The following is a 26,983-nucleotide window of genomic DNA, read 5'->3' on the forward strand; positions in this document are numbered from 1 at the left end:
TGAATTTTGCTTCACAGATTTATTTTTTTCCCCCCTCTAGTAAATTCGGCCCACTGAAATTAATAACTTCTGGGAGGATTCACTGAGATTTACTTACTTTCTTTGTGTTTTAAATTGTTGTCTAGAGACATCATTCATACCATACAGGTTGCCCAGAAAAGTTGTAGATGCCCCATCCCTGAAAGTGTTCAAGGCCAGGTTGGATGAGGCTTTGGGCAACCTGGCGTAGTGGAGGGTGTCCCTGCCCATGGCAGGGGGACTGGAACTAGATGATCTTTGAGGTCCCTTCCAACCCAAACCATTCTATGATTCTACCATGCTGCCAGCTCTAAGGCCAGCTTTTAAAAAGGAAAGATAGTAACATCGGTCTCTGCTCCATTTGTTATGTATTGTCCTTCTGCAATTTGGAGAGACGGGAAGGAGGAACAGATTGTGGGACCATCTCTTCTACGGAAATGTGGGTGAAGCAACAGTCACTTCTGCAAGCGGCTGCATTTCTTGGTCATTTCCTGGGCAGAAGCTGTCAGTCTCCATCATACCTGCAGCGAGCATCAGAGCCCGTGGTAAACGTACTCTGTGCAAAGGGGTGCAAGTAGAGGAGAGCGAGTGCTGCGCTCAACCACACGTCACACCTCCCCAGCCATACATGACTTCCCGTGCTCCTGTCCCCTCTTCCAGGAACCAAGGCTGCCTCTGTTTGTCCGCACCCTCCTCCACAGTGAAAAAGCCCTGGGCTTCAGTTTCCACTTCAAAGGTAGTGTTGGCTGCTGCGTTGGAGATGGGGCCTGATAATTTTGGTTATGAGTGGCTGGTATGTTCCTAAGGCTGGAATTACTGCTGGTGAAGGCGCTTTGCAGGCAGCCGTGCCAAGTGATGTCATCTGCATGTAGCAAGGGCAGAGGGCTGGAAAAAAGAGTTTCCTCGCAGTGCTCTGCCCTTGTGGCGAGACCACCTCTAAGAGATCCCATGCCAGTCATTTCTGGGCTTCCCCACAGATGCTCTTTGAAAAGGCGCCAGCTGCTGCCAACTGTGCTGGTGGTTTTTGTGCTGTGTCTACTGGTAATTGAAATCAGGCAAACCTGTGGGATTTGGTTCTATAAGAAGAGAAAGGATGAAACATGTATGTTGCGTTATCGCTGCGTGCTGCCGTAAAGCCAGTAGCTTGCGTACGTCTCTTTCAAGAGAAACCATTTGGCCCAGTCTCACTGGTACGTGTGACCGTATTTTTAGATTTACGGTGAGGTAGCACTGAAAGAAACCGACAACTTGGGATTTGGGTTTTGGGTGTTGTATGCAGTGGCTTGTGCAATAGTGCAGCTACTCAGAGGATCTCTTAAAGTGTAACTGTGCTTGCTCATTCAGTGGTTAGAGTACAGGAAGTTTGTGTTGGGGGGTGTGTGTGGTGGTTTTTTTTTTTTTTTAAAGGTTTTTGTAAAGTAATAGATAGGTCATAGGAAATGACGCAGCTGCTAGCTAATCCCTGGATTTGTCCTCTGCTTTCTTCTAAACTGCAGCATTTACTTTAAGAAGTTGTTATGCAACTATACAAACCAAAGTGCAAATGTATGTCTTGTATTTTGGAATCAAAACCACCTTGTCTTACTCTGAACCTTTGAGAAAACTGATCTAGAGTTCTAATTACACTTTCCAGCCATGTAAATTGCAGAGATAATTGTATACATCAGCACTGTCTGACCTAGTTCTGCTGTGCCTTTGATCTGTGGATCTCCAAGTGCCTTACAAAGAAAATTCCTTCATATTAGAAGATGGGGAACCTGGGCACAGAGAAGCAAAGCGAATACCCAGCCTGACAGTGACTGAACCCCGAGGGGAAGCAAGGTCTTCTGAGTCCCAGCAAACTAAGTGGCACTTACTCTTTGTACAAGTGCCCACCGTTACTGCCTACTTACGTACCATTGCGCTATGTGCTGCGTACCGGCGTGCCCGTCTTTTTCTAGGAGATGTGTCTCACCTTTCTTCTTCTAACTGAATGAATGTCGTATGTAATTTTCTTCTAAGCCTCTCAGATTGCGTTATAGTTTGTGGTTCTGGAGACTGCTGTTGCATGTAAGTTAGGTGTGTATTTTCTGTTGGGTTTTATATTTCCTTTGATGCCTGTGGCACCTCCCATTTTCTGTAGAGTTGGCAGTAGGATGGTAGGGGAGCAGAGAGAGTCACGTTGCATTTAGTTTTCTGCAGCAGTAGCTTCTTTCTGATGCCTTTTTTCAGAAAGTGGCTGGTGAAACAGTGGTTTCACTGACATACAGATATGTGACGTAGGTAAATAATCCCACATATGGTTAGCCAAGGCTTTGCTTGTCTAAGTGGAGAGTGGTTTTTAGCTGAAATGTTGTTTTGCAGTGTGTAAGCTGATCTTTTTTTCTGAAATTGAAATCTAAAGGGGACTTTCTGATAGGGATCAGGAGCAGTTGCACACTGCTCTGAAATGTATCTGTTTTAGTCTTGATGAAAGATGTTTGTTTATCTGCTTCCAGAGTCAAATCTTTCTGTTTATCTACAGAGCTGGAGTAGCAACAATACAGTCTCCCACTACTACACATCCCATCCCTTGCTCACTGGGGACAGCGTGCAAGGTCAGAGGTGCTTCAACACTCCTGACCTGATTTTTCCTTCGTTCTGACTTTGCTCATCACTGACAGTCCACACCGAGTGCGGTTGTGCTAGATAGTGGTTATTACCAGTCTCTTTCCTACAGAGGCAAATATGTGGTGGCTTTGTATTTGCTGCGTTCCAAGATTTTCGCACAAAGAAATTAAGTGGGATAGACAAAGAGATTTTGAGGCTGAATGACGTTGCTTTCCTTCTGTTCATTGATAGCCAGCTGTCACTTTGCAAAGCCCCAGTGTTGCATTCGTAACAAGAGCTTTCAGATCAAGAGCAGCAATGCGAATGCTGTCCCCTGTCCTAGGCTATGTGTTTCTCCCGTATTTCTCCACCACTATGTAATTTGCAGTGAAACATCTCTTGTGCTCTCGCTGTGTGAAGCACTCCCAGTCCATACTGCCACACATGTTGGTGGTTGGGATGTGCATCTTCTATGATCCAAGCCTGTGCTTCATCAAAAGCTGACCCCAGTACAATTTATTAACTGATTGCCATTGAATTAAATGAACTATTAACATTGTTTGAACTCATTTGCACTTAAGTCTGTTGACTTCTTGGTCAAAACAAGAAGTTCTGTTCTCTGGCATGAGGTGGTAAGTGGCCTACAGGAATACTGGCAGTATCAGCATGCAGGGGGGATGAGCTGGGTGCCCTGTGTTCAGGATGTTGCTGGTATCTGCCCTTTAATACCCAGACTGTGCTCTGACAGTGTGCCACACTTCTGGAGGTCTGATCCCAGCAACCCTAATTATTTTTTTTTAAGGAAACTTTCTCTTTGCTGGTAAGTGGACGATGTTAGTCGAGAAGCTTAGGGTTAGCTGTGCCTGTAAGGACGTGGAGCTTGCAGACTGGGTGGTTGCTTTGTAAAAATGACACATAAACTTGTATGATACCGCGTTATGAGTGGTGCCATCCTTACTTTTGCCAAGTTCATTCAGGCAGTTTAGGAAAACAAACTAAGCTGTGCTGTTGCGTGCTGCTTCGCGATAAGACGTCTTATGTGTGAAATGATTTTATTTTGACAGATTCTTCAAGTTTGAGGCTATGCCTTTTTCACTATTTTATACAAAATAAAGACAAAGTGACTATCTGTGGCAAGAGATGGATTTGGGTCTTTTATTTTTTGTTTTTGACACACTCAGTTTCCTTTGGTCGAGTATAAAAGTAACTCTGAAGAAAGAAGGCAAATTCTGTGTCTGATATGTTTCAGTCTGAAATGTTTGAAAATGAGCTAAGCAAGAAAGTCTGTGAGTAGCTGGTGATACAGTCTAAGGCATGGCCTAAAGGAAAGTGTATGAAACCTAGAAACCCTCAAGAGCCTTAAAGGTCAAAGCAGCCTGTTAAAATCAGGAGAATAGATTGCTGGAAGCTGGGGCAAAGCTGCCCGAAATGCAGTAACACGCTGGTCTAACTTAGCAGCTGATCGGCTCCTCTCCCTTGTCATGCAATTAAAAAGCTTCTGATTTTTCAGGTCTGGTTGTTTAAAAGGTCTGTCTCTCCCCCTGGGCTGTGTTTAGCTGCAGATGTTTGTGAGATTACAGGGGCGCTCCGTAGGTTGGGTGACACTGCTTGCTGGAGTAACTGTAGGTTGTTGCTCGCAGGGTCAGCCGTTATCCTCCTGCATGCTGGACACGCGTCAGGCTGCTTTGAACACCAAACCTGAAATCGGAGACTTGCTCTCTGCAGACCTTTTCTCTGCTTTCTCAGGGAATCGGGAGCAGAAAGCCCAGTTGCTGACGTCTTTGGGTTTCTACCGGAGCACTTGGGGAGTGCGAGCTGCAGGGTTCGGCTCTCCCCTCGCCGCTCCGGGAAGGCGGTGTGAGGGAGGAAGCTCTGTGCTTGGAAGTGGTTTCACAGCCGTCGGTGGGACGGCAGACCACGTCACTGCGAAGAAAAGTCGTGCATCGTAGCGCTGATACGGGGAGTGAATACGAAGTCCTTCCACCCTTGGCCGCTTTGTCGGTGTGAGGAGCCGATATGGCTGGAACGTGGGGGCTCGGTGGGTGTGTAAAACGTGTGAGACTTCTCCCTGGAGGGAGGCTTGCCTCTAGGGCCGAGCACTGGATGGAGTTGTCTGCATGTTGCTGGGGCTGTCTCCGCTCTGACGTGCAGTGGTACCCGGCAGCTCGCTGGCCATGAGCTTGCCGAGGAAGTCAAAAGCTGAATGCGGGGAGCGAGCTGCTGTTAACACCCCAAAGGAATCGCGAGGGGTCTGTTGTCCCGAAACAGATTGTCAGCCATACAGGCTTTGTCTGATGTTACGTGGATGATGAAAAAAATCCACCTTGCCTTCAGGAGGACATGGATTGCAACCATATATAGAAATCATCTGACTTCTTTTTTGTTTTTTCCCCTCATTTGCGAAAAAGTGGTTCTTTTTGTGTGTTCTTTACCTAAGCTTTCTTCTTTGCAGTTCGAAGTCTCAGAAATGAAATATGGGTGTCATCAGAGCTTACTGTCCAATATTCAACATTATGCTACCTGCTGTTGTTGCTTTTGTGGAACACGACACAAAAAGTTGCAGAATAACGCAAGTGAGAGTTAGTGAATGAAAGTGACAAAGGCAAAATACTACTCCTAAGAATGATTGGTGTCAGTTGCAAAAAATCATTTTCCCCTCATGTTGAAAAAGAGAAATAGATGTCGGAATTCAGAGGAAAAAAAAAGCTTTTATTTAACAAAAATAAAGCTACTGTTTAAGTGTTAGTTTTAAATGGGAAGCAAAGCATGAAACCACAGGCCATTTGTGTGTGTGCAGTGTTGCAAAAGACACAAAAGAGACTGCCAAGCACAGCAAACCCGAGCTTAAGAAGCGAGCATTCACAAAGGCTGTCCAAAAATGTACAGTGACATCTGAAAAGTATGCTATGCTTTTTTCCCTGTTCTTTTTAAGCATGTAGAAAGTGGATGCTAAACTCCTCTTGTGTGTATTTAAGGTCACTATCTCAAACTCACACCCTTGTGTACAGACACATTCTGGTTAGAAGTGGAAGGGTTTACTGGAATACATTCAGAGAGCCCAGATCCTGACTGGGTGTTGCTGAAATTTTCCTTGCCGATTTTTAAACAGTTGTTCGTCTGCACAAATTAAGTTCTGTAATTACTTGTCTTTTGACATTGTAGACATCAAACTTCAAAGGCTTGCTTGACTGCCAGATAAAATATTGGCATCCTTTTGTTTCTAATAGTGCCTAAAATGAAAGAGTGTTACAGGTTCTGAGCTGGAAGGAGTAAGTCTTGATCACGTTGGAATAAAACTGGAGTGAGAAATCTCATTTGCTCTTTGAGAATAATTTATAAAGAAGTTGAATTGAGCAGGAAAGGTGACTCGGTTTTCTGTTTTGCAGTATTGAAATAATTAGCTCATAATTGAAAAAGGAGCCTGATTCTGCAGACACATAGTTAGTTATTCAGCATAATACAGACACACTGTTTTAACAGAAGAGGATTAAAACATCTAGCAAGGGACTATTTTCAGTTCTGTTCCTTGTCACCATATGGTGGTTTTACTCTTCAGTTTTCTGTGAGTATGAGTTATGCACGAGTTACAAAGAGCAGCAGTGTAGAATGAGAGCACAAAAGACCTGCCATTACGTTTGCCAGATCAGTGGTTTCATTTTTTCAGTGTTCTTGCCCTGTTCAGGAATTTAAGGCTGATATTTGAACAGTGGCCTTAGAAAGTTGTCCTAGATTACGTAGTTCTTTTAGGACAGATATTGTTGCATGCTTTTGATGAATTCTTGCCAACATCTGAGAAGGTGTAATTTCTGATCAGTCCCACTGGATTTGCAAATTTACCGTCCCGTTTGCTGGAGATGTATGTTGCTAGAAAAAAAGAACAACATGGCAAATTTTTAATTTGATTGGCATTTTGGTGCTTTTTTCATTCTCTGCTTATATCATTTCTGATGGGTGGTGCTGAACTCATCTCTAAATATTGTTTCAGATAAATGTAGTGAAAGAAGAGACTTGTAAAAACTGACAGGTTCACTTGGTAAGGTTTCGTATTTTGTGAACTGTAGAATCTTGGTGAGAGTAGCTGAGTGACTGTGTTCGCAGCTGTGATTGCCATTAGCTTTGGGTCTCCGGTGCATTATACAGCACTAATTAATATTAAAACCCAAACCAAAACATAACAAATAAGAAAAACCTGTAGTATTTCATAGGGTATTTCTAAGAATTTTATGAAGGATAGACTTCTTTAGCATGGAATTAGTTTTGTCTCAGTCGCTCCAGTGAATCTGGGTTCTAAGGGAAAGGACAGGACTCCTGTTTACGCTCTGAGAGATGACTTCTACTGCTGCTCTTTGCCAATTCTGTAAACCCCAGTTTAAATTGTGCTAAAACCCGCTTGATCTCAAACCTCTGAGATCGTGCATTCTGTAAGATTTTTCTGTTAGGATCAAAACATGAGCACAGAGGAGCCTGTGCCTGGGTAGCATTGGATGTTAGCAGGATGTGGGTGAGCCTGGCCAGCCGAGCAAGTTAGATCAGAAGTGCGGCTTTTGTCACATGAATGTCTGTTTTCTGGGCAGTAATCTTGCTGGGCCTGGTTCTGGCAGCTGTAAAATGCCAGGGCTGGAACATGGTACAGAAACCAGGGCACCTGATTCTGGATCTTAGCATCTGATTTACTCGAGGCTGGATTTTCCTGGGCTCGATTTGATTGCTCATGGGAATTGGGGAAACGAAGATTCATGTCATCTTATTAAATTCTTGGGTTTCACATATGGTTTAAATCATATCCCTAGAGCAGTTTGAGGCCATTCAGGAGAAAAAGGAAGATGCAGGAGTGTGTACTTCTCATTTTCCATACTGTGGTTGCATGTGACTGTACTAGATTTACTCTACTTTCCTGTTTACATAACTCAGAGGGAGTCTTTTAGCCTCTTGAATTCTGTCTGTAGTCTGAATTCACACCTTTGATGCTTTCCTTTGTGGAGAGCATTAGACTTGGTTACAGCTCAAGACAAAAGTGTCAGCCTCTGATTAGTCACATAGAGCATCACCTGAGTCATCCCTGTCCTCAGCCTGGTTCAGTTTCAGCCTTCTTAAAGCTGTACTGATGGTTGAGCTGCTGATTTCTGTCTTCAGATAATGTCAGTGCACATTAATGAATGTCATTAATTCATTAAAATGGTTCATGAGATGACTAAGATCTCACGGAGTCCAAACTTCAAGTATAATGGCATAGAAGCTGCTGATAATCTGCGTCTGATTTGGGGAGCAGCTGGAGTCATCTCTGGGAATGTTCTGATAACTTGCATCCAAGATTCCTGTAAAATGGTCATTTCAAAGGCATTTTAATGAAGTGTTGTGGGGAGCAATTGTGTGATGTAGATTATTAGGAAAAAATAAATTTCAGGAAGCTTCAGTTGCTGTGAGTTTTTTCACCTAGACCTTCAGCAACTGTGAACTGCATCAGGATACTCAGAAGTTAAGAGGACCAGCAAAGTCAAGGGTAGCATTCATCCTGCAGCAACTAGTGAAATGTACAATTTTTTTTTTTTTTTTTTTGCGTGTATGCCTTAAACATCGATTTTTGGGCAGTAAAAGTGTCATCTTCAGCTCTTCTCATCCAACATTTTAATGGTCTGACATGTCTGTCTATGCTTTTGTGCCTGGTAAGGCTGATGGACAGTTCTCGTAACATGCCTTGTCAATAGCTCTGTGTGTTTGTCGTGGCAGTGTTGAGAGCCTGTGGTACTTTCTTCTTAGGAAGGACAATACAGTTGCCGTTCTTCTTTGTCCTAGCATGATTTTTTCCTGCTAGGGAAACAGAATGGGCACAGCATTAGTCAAGTAGTTTTTAACGCCTGAGAAGAAACATTGTGATTGTCTAGTCTGATGTCTTTAAAACCTCATCCAGTGAGTCTTGCTTTGAGTTGTAATTTGCAGTTCACTAGCTTTTCATTCTGTTCATGAAAGTGTGAGGGAACAGATGACAAGTTTAGGGGTTGAATCTCAGTTCTTTACTCATGGGATGAAGGTTGTTGCAACCACTGGTTGCTTGTCTCAAAATGCGTCTGCAGGATCTGGACTTCTAAATGATCTGCACCAGCAGTTTTCTTAATGACTTGCTCAAGTGAAGAATGACTCGCTCAAGTGAAGGACAGTTATGTCTCACTTTCTTCATATGAGTAAAGCCTCGTGCAGCTACTGAAATAACCAATTTGGTGCTTCACGATGCAGCCTTTATTCTTGAAAGTACCAAGGCTCGTACTCATCCTGAAGACAGCACTCTCTTTGCAATATTGTTGAATCTTGTGTGCGTCTGCAGCTGTGTATTTAGAATCGGGTGTAATACTTCTGGACTGACAATGATATATTTAATCTAACCCGAGATTACTGCCTGGATTATGTGTGTGGTTAGAATTCAGTGACATCGAAATACATCTGCTGCCACTGGGGCATTACTGCTGCGTCGCTGCCTCTCGCAGGGTCACAGCAGCAGGCTGGAACATCGTGTTTCCAGCTCCGTGTAGTAACCTCCCGAATGAATGATATACTGGAAAGTAACTGAAAATATTGATGAAAATATTAATAAAAATAAAAGAACAGAGGGGCTGATGACTAGGTATATCTTCCTTGTAACTGGGCGTGTAGAAGCAGCGTGCTTAGATGAGATAAGAAGGAAAATGAGAGGCAAGACAAGAGTTTCAGAGGTGTGGTTTGTCTGGCACTGGCGTTTGTGCCTGAGCTCGTAATGCTCTGATATGCACGAGATACGCTTACAGGCAGTTGCACCTTTGAAAATATGACGCTCTTGCTTCATGCCTAATCCTTGCATCACAGGAATGGCCCTGAATGTACAGTAAAGCCTTTGATCTGTACTTTGAGAGAGGTATTGGCAGAAAATTATTAGGATTGGCTGCGGAGGTGTTAGGATGTGGATTAAACTGAAACTTTGTATCAGTACTTTGGATCTGAGTCTGATTTTTTTATTTTGCAAAGAACGGGATTTGAGGTTAAGGTTCTGAACTTAAATCTGAAGGAAAGAAGCATATTCCTAGGTTGTTTTCTGAACTTTTGAGTTGGGTTTAGTGATCCAAAATCTTGCAAAATGTTGGAGTCTTTGGAAATAATCTGCTACAGTGTTTATAGTGTTGAATTTGATTTTGGTTTCTGTGTTATTCATTTCCAGTAAGAGCTGGTAATTCGTTGCAAGGAAACAAGAAGAGAGTCTGATTTGGAATTCAAAGATACGTATTTTAAAATTGTATATTTTTTAGAAACAGAAAGCAAAAAGGTCTTTCTCAGCAGGATGCAGGCTAGAGAAAAAGGCAGAGGTTACTTTATTGTGCAAGCTTTGTATTTCCGTTCCAATAATAATACTTCCCTAAAATGCCTTCATAATGTGTAGTTGAAGCTTGCCGATCACTTGGACCTTTCTCAGAGGTTAACATGGATGCCGTGCCTTATTTTAAGATGCTTTATATTTAACCAATTTCTTTTGTCTCCGGGGAAGTGATTGATAAACAATCTCTATGTTAAGCATTCGTCTTTAAATGTTATCTGGGAAAATGTGAGTAGGAAAATGAAGCTGTTACATTATTGATGCTCAACTCTTCCTACTAATTCTGCTCGGGTTGTTTTTCTGATAACCCAGATTTTTCTCCATAGTTGCAAACATAAGAGTGCCACGAGGTTCTGTTAATGCTGTAATACTAGGTAGCCAAAGCAATTAGAAGGAAGAAAGCTGATACTAAGTTCATATATACCTTTTGTTCAGCCATGTTTAGTGAGAGTTGAGTTTATCAAACAAAACGTTAAGAAACTGAAAGACGAGAAACAAATCTGCGCACAGTTGAGTGCGGGTGACTGGTTGTACTTTAGGGCTGGCGTGTTGTGTCGTTGATCCCCTGCAGTAGGGGAGGTGGGATGGGTGTGTAATGCAGAGTGGTCCTTAGCTGGAGGGAGCCGGACTTGTGGGTTGGAGGGAGCAGGACTTTTCCCCAGTCACCGCTACGGTTGTGTGCTGTGCAGCGGCGGTGTCATACAGTGACTTGGTGGTATTTGTGGATTTGAATTACATAGAGGAGGGCAGGAATGATTGTCCTTTTTTTCCATTCCTGCCTTGGGTAAAGCTGGTGCAAGCAGAAGTGGGCAAAACCCATGGTGTTTGTTCAGGTATATAGTTCAAACATACCTCCAATTTCAAAGCTTTTGTATTCTGCTAAAACCAAAGTGCCATAAAGGGGATGCAACTCATGTTTTGATCAATGTTTGGAGTCCACATCATAACACTCAGTGGTAGTTGTAAATCCATGGTGGTTTGGATTCAGATTTACCGTTAAATGTTAATGTACTTTGGTAGTATTGACTTTCTGATGCCTTTCTGTTGAAAAATCTGTGGCTAGCTTATCTTTGGGCAACTGGTTCACTGAAGCCCATTCAGATTTCCTTAGTAGGAATTTCTTGGAGTAATAGTTATAAATCTGGTTGTGGAGGTCAGAGCTCTGAAATGGTGTGCTTCTCTTGCCCTTTCCTCCCTGAGCAGAAAACTCAGTCTACAAAGTTGTGTTTGCAATATTTAAGGTTTTGTAGAAATGAGCTATTTCCTTTAGAGATAGTAAATAAATTAATAAAATAATCTTGACAGAGGGCAAGGATGTTGCTGTGGAATTGCGCACAGGAAAGCTGACTTGACAATGTAATTGAGCTTGGAAACCAAAACGTAATTGCCAAGGGTGGGAGGGAAACCTGCAGCCATTGTGCTGGCACAACCTGAAGGTCTAGCTTGTCCAAAAGGCTGGAATTATTTTAAGGCTGATTTCGATATGAGACTGGAAGGGAGTAGGGGAGTCAACCTAGTCTAATATGCAAAGCTGCTTTTTTGGGAGGGTGTTTGTTCACAGAACGTGTAACTCTCAAGTGATACTGTAGAAGCCATCTCTGTGTTGATAGATAGTGTGCTGCATAATTTTTCCCTTTAAGCAGTAGCATTGTGGCCCTCTATGGTCTGCAAATACAAGTAATGCCAAGTAAATGGGCAGAGGAAGTCCAGAAAGCGGTCTGATTTTTCCCGCAGCCTTGGTAGCACTTGTGTTGCTTCTCACCTTCAGACGTGCATCAGTAGCTGCTGGCTGAGTAAGTAACTGTTTTTCTTTCCAAAATTGCATCACTCAGAGACATCTGCATGGTGTGGTGTGGTATGTTGTGGGAGCCTCTGCCTGGTCTCGTGAAACAGCGGCAGGGAGGGCACGTATTTCTGTTTCTTTGCCCATATGTGAGCCCTGTATCAAAGGATACAGGGGAAATAAGGGACTGTGTCTTGTTGAGGGCTATTTTCTGTTCCAGTTGGGACAGAAAATATTATTGGAGGACTGAGGCGGTTTAGATTCCTGAAAAAATGGTGTCGGAGAGAAGAGCAAGGCATGATGCATTAGCTTCTGGTAAACAAAGCTTCTCTGGAAGTGCATCTCTTTGGAGCCGCATGCATCCCAATCCCTGGGGGGACTATTGCAATTCCTTGGAATTCTTCTCCAGCCTTTCAGGAGCCGCCCAGATAAGAGAGTTTGCCAGTTTCACAGTGCCTGATTGCAGGGTTGCTCTTTGTTCTGCTTTTCAAAGTGTGTCTGTTGAGATGGTGATAACAACACCTTTCATAAGCAGGTACTCATGCTTCACTTTAGGCACTCTTCTTAACTATCCCGAAAAATAACTTGCTAGACTAATTAGTGTTGTATTGAAACAAAAAGTTTGCTAGTTGGGTATGCCAGTTTCATACCACTTCATTCTCTGTAAGGACAATGCCTTTATGATGTTAGCTAAATGTTTAATTCATTTATTTTTTTAAACCAAAGAGAAGGTGTCACTTTAAATACTTCGGTGTATCCTTCTGCATAGTAAGGGAGCTGACGAAGGTAATGTAGGCTCTAACTGGTGCTCTGTGTCCTCTCCATTATGCATTCGCCAGTAAACTGACGCTTTTCTCAAATATTTACTCTGATATTTCACTGCAGTTGCTCTCTCCTCCATTCCCTTACCATCTCCCTTCCATGGAAGCACCGCACATATTTCAGTTACCCTCTATTTAAATAGCAACACTCCCTTCCAGTACAAACAGTCAGTCATTAAACGATGAGGAAGACCAACAGCGCAGGAGGTTATGGGTGGGGCCAGGAGTGTGCAAGCACAATTTTGCAAAAGACTTCCTGCTGAACAGAAGAAAAAGACACTTTCCGTTAGTGTCAGGGTGTCATTCTGTAGTGCTGAGAGACACAAAATCGCGAGGAAATCACTGCTGCAGACATGAGAGCTGGATCTCACTTAAAATTGTGCAGAGCCTTCCAAATTATTGTTGAAGGTAAGACGTGAAACAAAACACTGGCACTTTAAACATGTTTTCCCACCTCCTCCTGTAGCAGAAGGTGATTCCAAGTGGCTGTGACTCATCCTCAGGAGATCCCTGTTTTTTTTCGCCTAATAACAGCAAGAGTTTAGTGAGACTATCCTTAACAGAATGTCTGTAGCTTTTTTTGAAGGCTCTGCTACATGTCCTTTCCCTTATGTAATGTGCAGCAGAGGCCTGTATTAATATTTTGCTGAGAACTCGAGACCTGATGTTTTTTTCTCAAAAAAAGATCAGAATAGGGCATTTCCCTTTGGGAACTCAGAAGTGTAGTTGGGTTACTGCACTCCCTGTCCTGTACTTGTTCATCAGATTGAGATTGGATCCTGGGAACTGCAGGATTAAAAGTGCGTTAAAAAGAAAAGGAAAAAATTGTTAATGGAACCCTTTGACTATTACAGTGTCTAAGGGTTTCATGGCTCTACAGGTAAAAGGCATGGACAGGAAAAGTAGTGTTGGAGAATGCTTGTTTGAACAAAGAATAAGAACTTTATATATTAGCATATTTATGTGATGTTTAGCTTCGCAACAATTTAATTTCTAGATCTTGTAAATAAAGTGTAGTAAGAAATGAGCTGGGATGTGCATTAAGGTGGTGGTGAGAACTGTCAGAATTGTGGAGTCCATGAGTCAAATTCTACAATTGTAATGGGACACGGGATCCTGGATATCTCAGCTTCTTACCAATTCAGTATTTTATACTCGGATCACCTTTCGGGTTAGACTTCACACACACAGGTGATGGAGGTGAATGTATTGCTTCCCTTGCAGCTGCCTTGTAAAACCCTAAAATTTTCCATGGGAGGTGCAGATCCTTGCACAGCGGATGTGACCCTACTGATAACAAATGCGGTTTCCTTCTTCACCTTTTGTTGACCTATTAGAGATAATGAACCACAGGCGTTTGGAGATCTGTAAACCAGGAGTAAAAACCACCATAAGTGCAAGGACAAGATGCAACAGAAACCTGCTATTGTCATTACCTAAACCAGAACTGAGCAGAGATCTCCTGTTTGTAGTACAGGTCAGTTTGGCCACGTTATTTAAGAGATTGATTATTTTCCAGGTGCTGACTTTGTATTTGGAATCCGCTGATGATCTCTCATTTCCAGCTCTCAGGTCTGCCCCTGGTTAAAGTAGTCGTTAAAGGGTGGCATTTTAGTTTAGCATACGTTATGTCGGAAATCCTTCCACCCAGCCCTTTCTGGTCTCTCTGGTTTATCAGCATTCGATACATTTCATGGCGTGTGACACGGCTGATTATGGAAAGAGAATTGAAAGTAGAGAGCAGCCTTGACTCAGGAACGGTTTGTGGATGCGGTTTTGTTTTCTGTCACATCATCGTTGCTATGGTGACTTAGCAAAGATCTGTTTAGCAGTCACTAGATGTTTTCATGTTCTGGGCAAAAGTTAGGGATTTTCCAATATTCTTCTAACAGTTGTTTTACAGAAGTACGCATGTGTATAGTCTTCTGCAATAAGTCCCTGTTATTCTTGTTACTTACTGCTGCTGCTGTGAGAAGATGTGTACCTGCTGTATTTTGGCTTGTGGTGTCCCTTCCTTTGTGAAGCAATTTGAAGGAGGGTGGATAAACAACGTACCCGTCTCGTCAAGGTTATAGACTGTTTCCTTCCCAGGAAGGATGTCATGGAGTGCAGTGACTAAATGCAAAGGGACGGAGAATGTGAACCCTGCTAAGGAATGGTCCTTCTTATGAATGAGTTATGCAGTTTTGGAGAAGGAGGAGGATGTGTTTGGAGCTGATTCACATGGTTGGAGTCAGGAAGTCTGAGCTCTTTTCCCACATCTCTCAGGTTTCTCATGTCACTGAAGGCATGATCAAGAGCATGATGCAGCTACAACCTTAACTGAGATTTTCTTCTTCTAGGTGGGTAAGTGGGGCATAGTAACTCTTCTTTTCAAGTTCCTTACGTTCATTGGGAGGGGTCGAAGGCTGCAGCACACCCTTGGAGAATTACTGCTCCAGGCAGAGTCGCTCCACCTGGCAGGCGAGTCAGGCCGGTGTCTGTGAAAGTGTCGCTGTGTCTGGCGAGTTGTGTCAAACACAGCTCCCTCCCCTTCCTGCTCCCAGTCCCTGGCCTGGGAGCAGCCTTCCTGCCTGTGGCCAGTGATCTGGCAGATTTGGCCGCCATCTCGGTGGCAAGCTGTGGTCAGCCTCCAGGTCTGCAGTGGAGCAGGTGCACCTTGCAGCATGTTCTCATCCCTCTTAGGGGTTTGAAAGCAAGAGATGATGTTTCTTATATAGGCTTGACCTCAGAGAGAGCTTTTTGCACACCAGCACTGCAACTGGTTAAGCATTCAGTGCTACTGGAAGTGCCGGTAGAGTTCCCTTTGTCATGCTAAGCTAGCCAGAGAACTATTTGACTCTCCTGTTGTGGTACATATCTCGTAACATGACCTTATTTTCCCTTCTTCTTAATGATGAACTTCTGTTCTGTGCTTTAAACTTATTTTGGATCTGTATTTATTTGAAGTTCTTTCCTCTGCTGGTGTCTGCTGCACTGATTTCGCAGATTTTGTAGCTCATAAGTCGCCATATTGAGGCCAGTTTTTTATTATCAGCTCTTTGATGAACAGTTTTGGCTTGTCTGTTTTCATAGCTCCGCAGAACTGATACTTCCCACTAATCCCACTGCAGATTGGAAGGTGTATTTTTTCTGCATGGTCTGGGGTAATCTGTTTCTTACTGGCAGCTCTTGCATTTCTATCAGTTTTGTAAGGTTAATCAATGCAACAGCCTCCAGTCCCAGTTGTCTTAAATATTTAGAGGAGAGAAAGAGATCTATGCACAATTTTGCTGCAAAGCTAGATTTGGTTGAATTTCCATTGAGTTTCTGAGTTAAATTCCCAGCTGGCATAAATCAGCGAAGTTCCACTGAAGTCTTTTGGATGATCAGCTCAACTGAGGATCTGGCCTTTCTTAATTAAATCGTGTCACTTACTGAAGTTGAGCTACTTTGCGTGAAGCATGTGACAGTTGCTGCTGTATTTTTGTGTAGGGAAATATGAGATACGTTTGTACTATCTTTTATCTCTGTGTAGCTATAAAGAAAGACAAGTGTATGTGTGTGTACATTTATACACGCACACATGGATGTTTATACACACAGTCACCCACACACAAATAAATGTGGTAGGCAAACCCCTCCCTCTTTTTCCTATCATTAACTATGCACTGGTACACTCTTAGGCTTCAGCTGACACGGATGGATAGAGCCTCACTAAAGATTTGGGCCACTGTGTCCAAATTTGTTTCCATGCATCAAAAAGCTCCAAAACCAACCAAAAAAAAACCCCACCAAGCGTTGCTACCGAACTTGTAGACACCTGAGAACAAAGCAGCTCCAAGCAGAAATAATTCAGGTTCGCCCCACTGAGAGATCCCTTTCTCACAGGTGCCTGGATTGCATTTTCACCCAATGTAGTTCTGCTCCCAATGCACAGAGCGAGTGAGGTCTCTTCTTACAGTCCTGAAACCTCCTATTTACTGGGAGGAGTGGGAAGGGAATGGTGATGATGGGCAGGCCAGGAGTCTGGGAAGTACAATGGATTAGATGAGAATGTTGTTCCAAGGAATCTCAGAAATTCCTTTGGGCAGTTTTGGGCAGAGTTGTCTCCGTGCTGTTAGTCTTTCTGTTTTCTTATCACGTTAATCTCCGTCAGATTAGCATTGACTTTAAACTCCTTCAAGTCATTATGACAAGTGAGCATGGCAGTAAATTCTTCCATATCAAGAGTGAGACAAATTGTACTGTGCTGCATATTATGGCGTAGTACTACTAATTGCTTAACTTGATAAATGTATTCTGATAGCTTATATAGTTAATGAACAGAGATGTTAATTGCTCTTATCTGAAATAGCTACGTTTGCAGGGGCATTCTCTGGAGCCATGGATGTCTCCTAGCAGAGATTTATTTCAAATAATCCATTGTTTTCAGCAGTTTCAGAGTCCATTACCCTTCAATGTGCCAACTGAATAGTCTCCACCCCCATCAAAGTTTGGATAGCAATCAACTCTTCCTACGTGTTATTCAGCAGGACTGAATCTTATTTGAATGTGGAGAACTTATAGGTAATACAGTATGCTCGTCGTCCTGGGCTACAGCAGTATGGCTCATTCTTAAGAGCCACCAAGAGAGGAAGAAGCACCTGACAGCAAGGGTCTGGAATAGCCCCGTTTTCCCTCACCATCTGGAGTATTTAATTGGGAAAATCATTCTTCATTGTTATTGTGTTGGTGGGAGTTGTCAGTCTAAATATGTTTTAATGCAAATAGCTGTCTCTATTTGTAGAATCCGTCTTTTCTAGACACTTTCTTTGGAAAATATGCAGCTGAAGATTTAGTACATTATTATATGACTAAGTGCATACAGGCCTCATATTAACAATGGACGTCATGTTTATTCTTTCCCTTTTAGAATTTCCCATGGAAACAAGCGGGCAGATTTTTGCATTATTGAGTAGTCTGCTGCTGCCTTCTTTTCCCAGAAACGCTAAGAGAAAACTAGCCTTACGTGTGAGCTTACATGTTCTTCCAGTTTTGGGAGCACTGGATTCCCCTAAGATTTGATTTATAGTAGATTTTGGTGTGTGGCTATTCTGGTAGAGAGTTATTTCAAAGCTATATGATTAATAAATCTTTATGGAATTTAAAAAAGACAAAGTTCTCAGTGAGGTTAAAACATACCTGATTTCCCAATGGAGCAGTTGCATGTTTCATTAGGAGGCTAAAGGCTAATGTGAAGTGAAAAACGTTTCCTTGACTTAAGGTTTTTGTTTGTTGTAATAAATTTCATTTTCGTTTATGAGTCTCTTACAGTTTTTCAGAACATGTTCAACAGCAAACAGCCAGAAGTTAAAACTGTGACTGTAAATCTGTAAGCTGACATGTGTAGATTCTCTGGCCAAAGTTTCCTAAGTCAGGATTAATTTTGTAGAGTGAATGAGAAGAGTGCATTATCTTCCTTCGTTTGATAGGTTTCAGACTTTGCCAAGAAATATAAATCTCCTTTCAAAAACGACAGCTATAAAAATAAGAATTATTATTTGCTTAAATAAAGGCATTTTCAAGCGAACTTGATGAATTAGACTGAAATATTCACATCCTTACTTCTCACTCCCTTCCCAATGATATGCTTCCTCCTAAGTTATATTAACACACTAGTGTCTGTTTCGTGTTAGAAACGGGGCTGAAAGAGCTAAAAAGTAATCTGGCAAAAGCTGGATGGGTTCCCTGATCTGCTTGACACCGTGGCCAGACAAATATTTGTATGGACAGAGGCAAAGTGAGCGGATGGAGATGGGAATGGTGCTTAAGGCTAGCGTCGATGCCAGATGCTTTGTGGTGACCCACTGCGGATCGGTCTCATTTTAGGTATTGTCAAATCTCTGAATCCATGTTTCTGGTCTCGCGTCTTGTTCTAATTCGAATTTCCCATGGTGTGACCTGGGGGTGAAGATGCAGCTTCTGGGGGTACGTGCAAGCAAGACGGGCCGGAACACGAGAGCGTGCTGCACTTGCACTGCTTATTTGTCGACCACAATGATTCACCGTGATCGACGTTCGCGTACCTGAATGTCAAAATAGCCCGTGTTTTAAGAGGAACCGGTGACTCAGGCTGTGGTTTTACCTCAGGCCATTTCCTGATAAACGGCTGAACTGTGCTCCGTCTTGAGAAAACACAGCCGGGGAACACCGCTCCGTCCTCATCCTCGCATCGGTGTGTGCGCAGGGATTAGGGAAAGGACACCTTTGTGTGGGACTGACCTTCGCCTCTAACGGCGTGGCCTCGTGAGTTCTGGGAAGGCCTCAGGTCTGAGGACAGCTCTGTTCCAGTGCTTCTTCAGACCGTTTCTCTGGAAGCATGGTCATCAGGGTTTGACAGCATCTAGAAGTACCATTTCAAGGAGCTCTATAGAGCCATAAATCGCTTCGCTTTAGACTCTTTCGATTGCAAAACAGAGGTGAAGCTGCAGATGTTTTCAGAACTGAAAATATTTCACTTCCTAGAACATGGTGTTTTTCATTAAAACAGAAACAATGCGTATGACGTTCCTTATAGCGATTAAAGTAGATTTGGGCTGTTCATTTTTGAGTAAGACAGCAAACAACTGTAGTAAAGCTTTGTGTGTGGTATGGCTCGATAGAAAGTATGACAGTGGGATTGTATGCTCATTGGTGTAACACTTTCGTTTGGAGAGATTAACCATCTGTAATTCCATGTTACAGTTTAGGAGGTAGTCTTCCCATCCTTTACAAACTGCAGAACTCTCTGTTCCTTCATTCTCCATAACGAAAAGGACTGTCCTGTGAGAAGTTGTTTATGCCTGGGATAAAGTCACTTGGGTATGGCTACCGAGCTGTGGTTGAACTAGATCAGTCATCTTTAATGCTGTTTAAATGGAAAGTTTAAGGTATAGAAGAAGCTTCTCTTGGGAACAGAATCTGTGAGAATTCTTCAAATCCTCTTTGAAGTTAATGGAGGGTATTAAGGGCAGTCAGCACCTTCTTAAGAGAGAAATTTAAATTGCTTTGATTCATTTCATTTTATATTTGCATCGGCTGGTTCTGGATTTCTCCCTTCTGCAGTCTTTCAGAGCACGTTTTTTGATAACTTTGCCTCCTGAGCATACTAGATTTTATGCTGGCTGTTTTCATATTTTTCCCTGAGTGTTGTAATGCTGATTACTGAAGGATCTTGGGCCTTTGGCTTCCTGTGAGAACGAGATAATTACTCTCCAGTAGGCAATGCATGACGTACAGTATCGGCGTTAAGCCACTGGGATTCCAGTCGCTAATGTAGAACAATATTGTGGGTAAATGAATAAGCAGAAGTTTATCATACTTCCTGCATAACAAGGTTTTCGTTAAAAGAGACAGCGAAAATTGTTTTCAGCTCGGGCAAACGAGCGCTGCCGCAACAAATGTTACTGAAAAAGATATTAAAGTTCAATTCCCTGGCTTGCTGGGTTTTTCTTGCTGAAAAGACAGCTGACTTTTTGTAGCAGCAAAGGTGGGTGACCTGTCATTGCGTTTTGGCGGATGACATTTATGGCCTTGTGAACATGTATGAAGTGTATAACTTCAAAGTAGGCTTTCCAGATGCACCACCTACTTAACTTACGGAAGAAAGTTGTACCAATTAGACGTAGAGACGTTCCCAGTGCAATTTGCTTATTTCGCACTCGCCCCCAGGAATCCTGTGATGTGATTTTAAGAGTTGGCCCTGTTTGGCCCTGAAATAGATGTGGTTTCTCCCTTGCCTTCTTTATTTCAAGACTGTCAGTTAAAAATAACTTATGTATTGGGCACAGTGGGAGTAAGTTTGAGAAGTTTAAGTTGTATGTAAACCAGTAATAGAGAGAAAATAATTCATAAATGTAATGAGCTCTATTCTCTTGTAAGACATGGCCAGCCCAAGGATTTATCCATGTGGTGGGATTAATCATTATTGTGTGAAAATAGTTTCTCTGACGTAGCAATATGGATCAGTTTGCTTACTCTATAGCGAAGTGAAGTAAATGATATTGTTGAGGACCTCTGTTAAATACTCAAATTACTTAAAAATCATGAAGACCTGCATAAAGTGTGGGATGTGTACGCATAGTCAATAGATACACAGCTATAACTGTATATTTACTCATATTTAGGACATAATTTTATGCATGCTTGCATATATAAATCTATATTTCAACTTATCTCAGATATAATTGTACTTCTGTAATGCCTAAGAATTATGGCAATACTAATAAGGATTTTCATGTTTAAGTTTGTTTCCTGACTACTATCAAATCATGTTGTACAGGTAATTTCAAAGCACAGTTACTTATTTATGTTTTGATTGTGACTTTCACTTTAAACTGGGCATCAGCAATCCGTGCAGGAAACTAGTACTTCTGCATAGGCTGAGATGAGCCGGTCTGAAAGCTGAGGGCTGCATCTTGGAGCTCCGAGAACCACTGTCAAATGTAGCAGTCTGGATTTTGGTGAGGTGTTTGATCAACCTTGCAACCAGGGAGAAGAACAAGAATGCATGGAATAAAACTACCTTAATATAGTACACTGCTGGTCCGTCTGCATGATTGAGATGATTCTTCATACATTGATAGCACATGCATGGCCCAGACCCCTTCATAGCTCAGTTCAACTTGAAAGTAGGTTCCATTGATTTTGGGCCCAGAACAAATGCAGTTTGACATTTTTGTATTTCAGGCACCTAAGTCTGGCCTGCTTTTGTTTTTACGTGAGTAATCTTAACACTTGAACGAGTTGGATGAAGGTGGCTGAATGGATCTCTCTGTTGAATGGCCTGTGTAGGAATTTTGTTTTCCAATTAGATATTTTTCAGGTATTTTCAAAACCAAGAGTAATTTTGATAGTGCTGTTCTTACTTTGAAATTGTGAAACTTCTGATGAGTAAGTAAACCTTTTTTCTCTCCTTTGTTTTCTTGCAGCCAACTGGGTACATGGAAAACTCCATTTCCTACAGTGCTATTGAAGATGTTCAACTGCTCTCCTGGGAGAATGCCCCTAAGTACTGTTTACAGCTCACAATCCCAGGGGGTACTGTCTTACTGCAGGTACAGTAAACACAGAAGTACAATTTTCTTTCTCTCTTACTATGAGTCTCCTTTAACTTCTGTTTTCTATGCATGAAATCTCAATTAAATGGACTCAGAAAAGGCAGAGAAGTCAATGCTGTCAAATTATCTAACCTCATAAAATTTGCTCAGGGTGATAGCTCTGAAACTCTTAATGACTGTCAGAATGGAAATTTTGAGCCACAAGGATATTGACTCTTCTTGCTGAGCAAGAAGCTTCCACAGAGTATCAAAACAGTGCTCTGTGGAAAGACACATTGATGTGGGCCTGGAACAATTGTATTTTCACATGTAGTCCTATTCCTGCCTGAAACAAGTCAAAAATTTCATCCTTCAGTTCATACAGAAAACCCGTAACTGGCACTGGAACTGACAGATGCTTTTTTTTTAAAAAAGATATTCGATCTTCACTGCAAGATTTCAGTGTATTTATATGGATATCTACATAGGCTAGTTCTCTAAGTGCTGTTTTCAAACAGAAGATACTGCATTTACGTTATTCCTGATTTCCTCATCCACTTGTGAGGCTTTGTAGGACTCCTTAGGTCATTGCAAGTTTTAGTGACAGAAGAGCATTCCACAGCACTGAGCTTTGAAACTACTTTAAAGTAGGAAAAGAAAAGCAACTGAAAACCCAGCTGCTTGGCCCCCAAAGAACTTTGAACAGCCATAGCTTAAAAAGACTGAATTGACTCCAACTTAACTCTTAGCACAGTTCTCAACATTGTTTCAAAGACAGTTTGTTGCCTGTTACCCTTTGGGAATTTACTTTTTCAGTTGAATATACAGCCATGACTATTGAGTATACGCATTTCGTGCAAGTAGGACTGCAACCAGACTGGGTGAGCAACTTCTGCAGAAAATGTGAGGAAATTTTAAACTCCGGATAACTCATGAAAAATTAAAAAGGATATTTTTTTCCTGAAAAAGTATGAACAACTTCAAAGGATTGATCCTAATCAAGCTTGTGTATTTGGATGTGTACACACACACACTTAATTTAACTGTGCCACTTTTGCACAAAATGTAGTCCAATAGATGGGAACATTATGAATGATACACTAGTGACTGTAATGACCATGTCTGCCAGATCTTTTGTCCTAGGGAATCATGGTACACATTGCATGTGCAGTCCAGCATTTTGTTATTTCTTGGTGGTGAACTGTTTGCTGAAGCCCATGTAGGGCCACAAAGTATGTGACACCATCTGTATCCGGGGAGGGTTTAGTTAAAGCTCTTCTGAAATGACTCTACCTGCAGATCATGAGAAAAATAACTCGAGTGGCATCATTCAGTAACCCAAGACTAGGTGCCAAGCTGGTCTGTGTTTTCCATACTCTAGACTTCTGTAGAAATGTGGAAGAGCAAAGTTGACTCTGAGTTGGGAAGCCAATACGACTAACACTAGGTCATGCTAATATTAGGTCCAGCTAGGTCCAGCTCTCCTTTGCCTTCATTTCAGACATGCTGATGGGTCTGTCCATACACAAAGCTGTTTACCAGCAGCTCAGAAGACACAGCACTTGACTTCAGCCCTTCACGTGGTTCCTGTGCTTGGAGTTTGGGATGGTTTTGGAATGTCATAAAAATATCATGAGGTTTTGCTGATTTTCGACTTAGCAAATACACTGTCACTCTGAAACGGTTAGAGGTGTACATGGAAACATTTATGGCCACATCCTTTGTGGAGTGTATTTCTGGACCTCCTTTTCATTTACTTCACTGGGGCTGCACAAGGGGGCTGCAGCCATTCCCCCATTTTAATCCGAAAATGGGGCAGCTAAGTAAGTTTGGGATGGCCTGAGAACGTCTAACTTTGTGGACTCTCGTGGTGCAGAGGTGGCATTTTGGGTATTTTCACATGCCTGTGAAGCACAGGTGTGTGTCCCATTTGCACATGGACCATGCATACATGCCTCTGCTCAGTGCTTAGCAAATTTCTGTGGCTCAAAATGACTTACTGGTTTTAGGCATTATCGGGGAGTATAGGGAGTTTGAATTTCAGACAGGCTGCTGCAAGTCCACCTAAGTCCTGATTCTGTAGTTTGAAAAGCCTCTTCATGCGTGACGTTGGGAAAGGCAGGAAGACGAGCCATGGTTTCCCAACAGCTAGATTAGGGTCCTCATTATTGAAGAAATCTTCCTCACCTAATCTGTTAATTGAATTAATTAGAAAGAAACTCATTCGTCAAGTTGGATGATTTTCATTTTTTTCCTGTGATAATTTTGACTCTATTTTTTCCATAGATTTCCTTGGTGGTGCTAGCATTTATGTTAGTATCTATTTCAACAGCTAGAATAGTTACATCTGCCTTTCCAAATTTCATTTCTAAGTCTTTATTCTGTAATTTATAGTAGCTGCCTTTACAGGCCTGCTTAATAGGAAACAAGATAAAGTTTGAACCTACAGCTCCCTGCTGAGTTTGAAGGAAACTGGTAGGATGTGCAGACTTTAATCTGGATCAGCCTGCTATTTGTTTCTTTTAGAAAAAAAAACAAAACACAACAAACCAAACACACAAATAATTATGTTTGTGAGAAGAGTAACATCTTAGCGTGGATACTTTGGTATTTTCTTTGAAAAGATCCATGTCTTTACATAACCTCATAGGGACCGATAAAAAAAAATGGAGTGAGCTGGGATTCTGTTCTGTTTATTGCTGACTGACTGAGCAGACTGGATCAGATTACACTATAACTCTCTGGGAATTTCAACGTAATTGAAAATACAAACTTTAAAAATGTTTTTAGTATGACTTGGTGCTTGGTAGTGTCTCAATTCATCAAATGTGGCCAGATTGGAGGGAGTATAAAAATAGATTTCCCTTATACAGTTGTAATGTGTGTTCACAAATCCAAAACAGTACTAAAAATTATGTTTAGAGTACTTATGAAATCAAGATGCAAAAACTGGATTTATCTAGTAGTAGAGTTCAGTAGAAATTCTCTAGTGTATGTGACAGATTCTAAGTATCCAAGACATGTTCACTGAGGTGCTGGGAAACGGGGATGCTGAGAAATTAGCCCTTGCATACTTCAGTTATTTCCAGATTTCCAAGAGACTTCAATACATTTATGGGAAATTGGGACTTCTGATCTTTCATAAAGTCATTCTGCCCTGCTAGTCGGAGCAGCAGCACGCTCTGATGTAATGTCCGACGCTGGTATCAGGAAGTGTATGATAGTGGAACAAATAAAACAGTCCAAAACATGTTCCCAGTGCTGTTTCTTCTGAAGTGCACTTTTGGTGAAATCTGTTTTTGTTGTTGTTGAGGGGTTTTTGGGGGTCTTTCCCCCCAAAGACCTCATCTAAATGAGGTTTTTATATATTGAAAAATGTTTAAACAAACCGTTTTGACTATCCTCTGATTTACTTAATGTTTCTGATTGATTTCAATTTTATATTCTGATATATGTTTTTACACATGCTGTATTTTAAATTCTTTAATACTATGGGATACTATTGACATGGTTTGACATAAAATGAAACATTTTAGTAGTTCTGAATCACAGGCTTTCCTGATTTTTTTCATTTATCAGAAAGATTTAAAATTCTAACTTCTGCTTTACTGATTTGAAGCAGAAGCAAATTTTGAACAAGTGACGTTTCCTTCAGATGGAAAATTCATTTCCAGCAATCCTTGTGGGAGGATGTCAGCATGTGGTGTTAGAGCATCCTTTGTGTATTTGTCTGTGTTAGGCATGACAAATGCCACAAGAGAGTCCGAGTCCATGTTCAAGTTCTCATCCCCCCTGTCTGCTGTCACCAAGGTCTATTTCTGGCTTATTACTGCACAGTAATGAGTCAGAGAAGGAAGAGTGCCATTACCTTTCCTTACATCATCCTGATGTCCTCCCATAGCAATACTGACCCATCCCAACCTATTTTAACACATGAAATCTGACAAGCGGTGCCGGAGGTGATGCAGCTCCTCTTAGGAAATTGGATCACGATAACAGGACGTGTCTACCTGGGTTTCAGAGGAGGATTTTGTTTTCAATCAGCAAACAGCTTAATCTGGTCTGGGATCTTTGTGCGTGTGCTTCCCACTCGGTGTTTGTTGTACAAGCACAGCTGTCTTAGGACAGGCGTGTTTCATTGCCAGCATTTGGGGATTCTCATCGTCCCCTGTGGGAGTCATGGATGCCCAGTTTTCTAGACACGCTGGTGGCCTGTGTTTTCTGCTGCCAAATGATGTGGTCCGTGATCCTGACGAGCAGTAATTAACTCACAGATTTTTTTTTTTCTTCTTTTCTTTCCTACAATTGGGATAGCAGGTGTGAAAGAAGGTGTTGCTGAAGCTGGCTCGGAGGCCACAAGCTCTTTAGACCAGGAAATAGGAGCTAAATTTAGCCTTTGAAGAAGCGTGAGCTCTTTAGTATCAGTAATAGCTGAGCCTCCTTGTGCTGGGCTAAACTTCTGCTTTCCGTTGGTAAAGCACAGTGTGCGGCTGTGGTGTGGTGTGGATGATTACGAAGAGGATGCTGCTATTGATAGTGAAATAACTGGAATAACCGTTTGAAAGAGATTGAAAAAAATTTAGGGTATAATTTCTAAAGCTGCTTAGCACCCAATGGAGAAGGAATCCCAGGAAAAAGCCTTTTTGTATTTCAGTCGTGATAATACTGCTTGCTTTCCCGTGGTGTCCTTTCTTTCGACTGGGTCCTAAATGCCTTAACGCTGCCACTTCCATCCCTGCCACTAGTGTTGTTTTATTCATTTCTTGGCAATCAAGGGTAGTCAGAAGGAAAAACAAACAGAACAGGAAGCCTTGACAGGCACAACAGTCACACGTTCGGCTCTGTGCTTGAGCACACTGTTTTTGCCAGGGAGTCCCCACAGTAAATATTTCCACTGGATTTTTTAGTAACGTTTTATTTTAGTCTCCTTGGAGAACCTGGCTTTTGTTTCACGTGCAAGTCCGGCTGATGTTGCTGGTGCGGAGAGGTCATGCAAGAACCGGAATCCAGCAGAGGCAGGGAATATTTTCAGGAGGAAGACGGCATTCCTAGCAATTACGAGCAACTCTGTACCTTGAGTCAAGCCAGAAGAGAGGCAGGTTTCTCTTGCAGGCACGTCCATGTTGTGGAGATGCAACTCAGATGTGCATCAGCAACGTAAAGGTTTTTGTGCAAAACCATTGTGTGAGGCAGAAGCGTGCGTGCTGTGGGGGTTCGACTTCTGTGGCCCTGAGCCCCTCTGCTGATAATAATTTGGTTTTAGAGAAGCCTGCAATATTTTATGAGTCCCAGTAATGAGTATCAGCTGGAGGAAAGCATAACAAAGCCCCGTCCTGCTGACCAGAGAACTAGCGAGGGAGAGAAAGAGAAACAGAATGAAACCACTAAGATTAAAACCGGAATCCGGATCATCAAATCC

General features: G+C 42.1%; 1 protein-coding gene across 2 annotated transcripts in view; it reads left to right on the forward strand.

Annotated features, from left to right (window-relative positions):
• Positions 1-26,983, forward strand: part of CMIP (c-Maf inducing protein) — a 132,821-nt gene that overhangs the window by 49,687 nt on the left and 56,151 nt on the right. For both annotated transcript variants that reach the window (XM_086620789.1, XM_086620788.1), the window contains exon 2: positions 21,457-21,582. In XM_086620789.1, coding sequence (XP_086476915.1) covers positions 21,457-21,582 — 126 coding nt within the window. The remainder of the gene's footprint in view (positions 1-21,456; positions 21,583-26,983) is intronic.

This window comes from Tauraco erythrolophus, chromosome 15 (assembly GCF_009769465.1).
Source record: "Tauraco erythrolophus isolate bTauEry1 chromosome 15, bTauEry1.pri, whole genome shotgun sequence".
Taxonomy (NCBI): Eukaryota; Metazoa; Chordata; class Aves; order Musophagiformes; family Musophagidae; genus Tauraco; species Tauraco erythrolophus.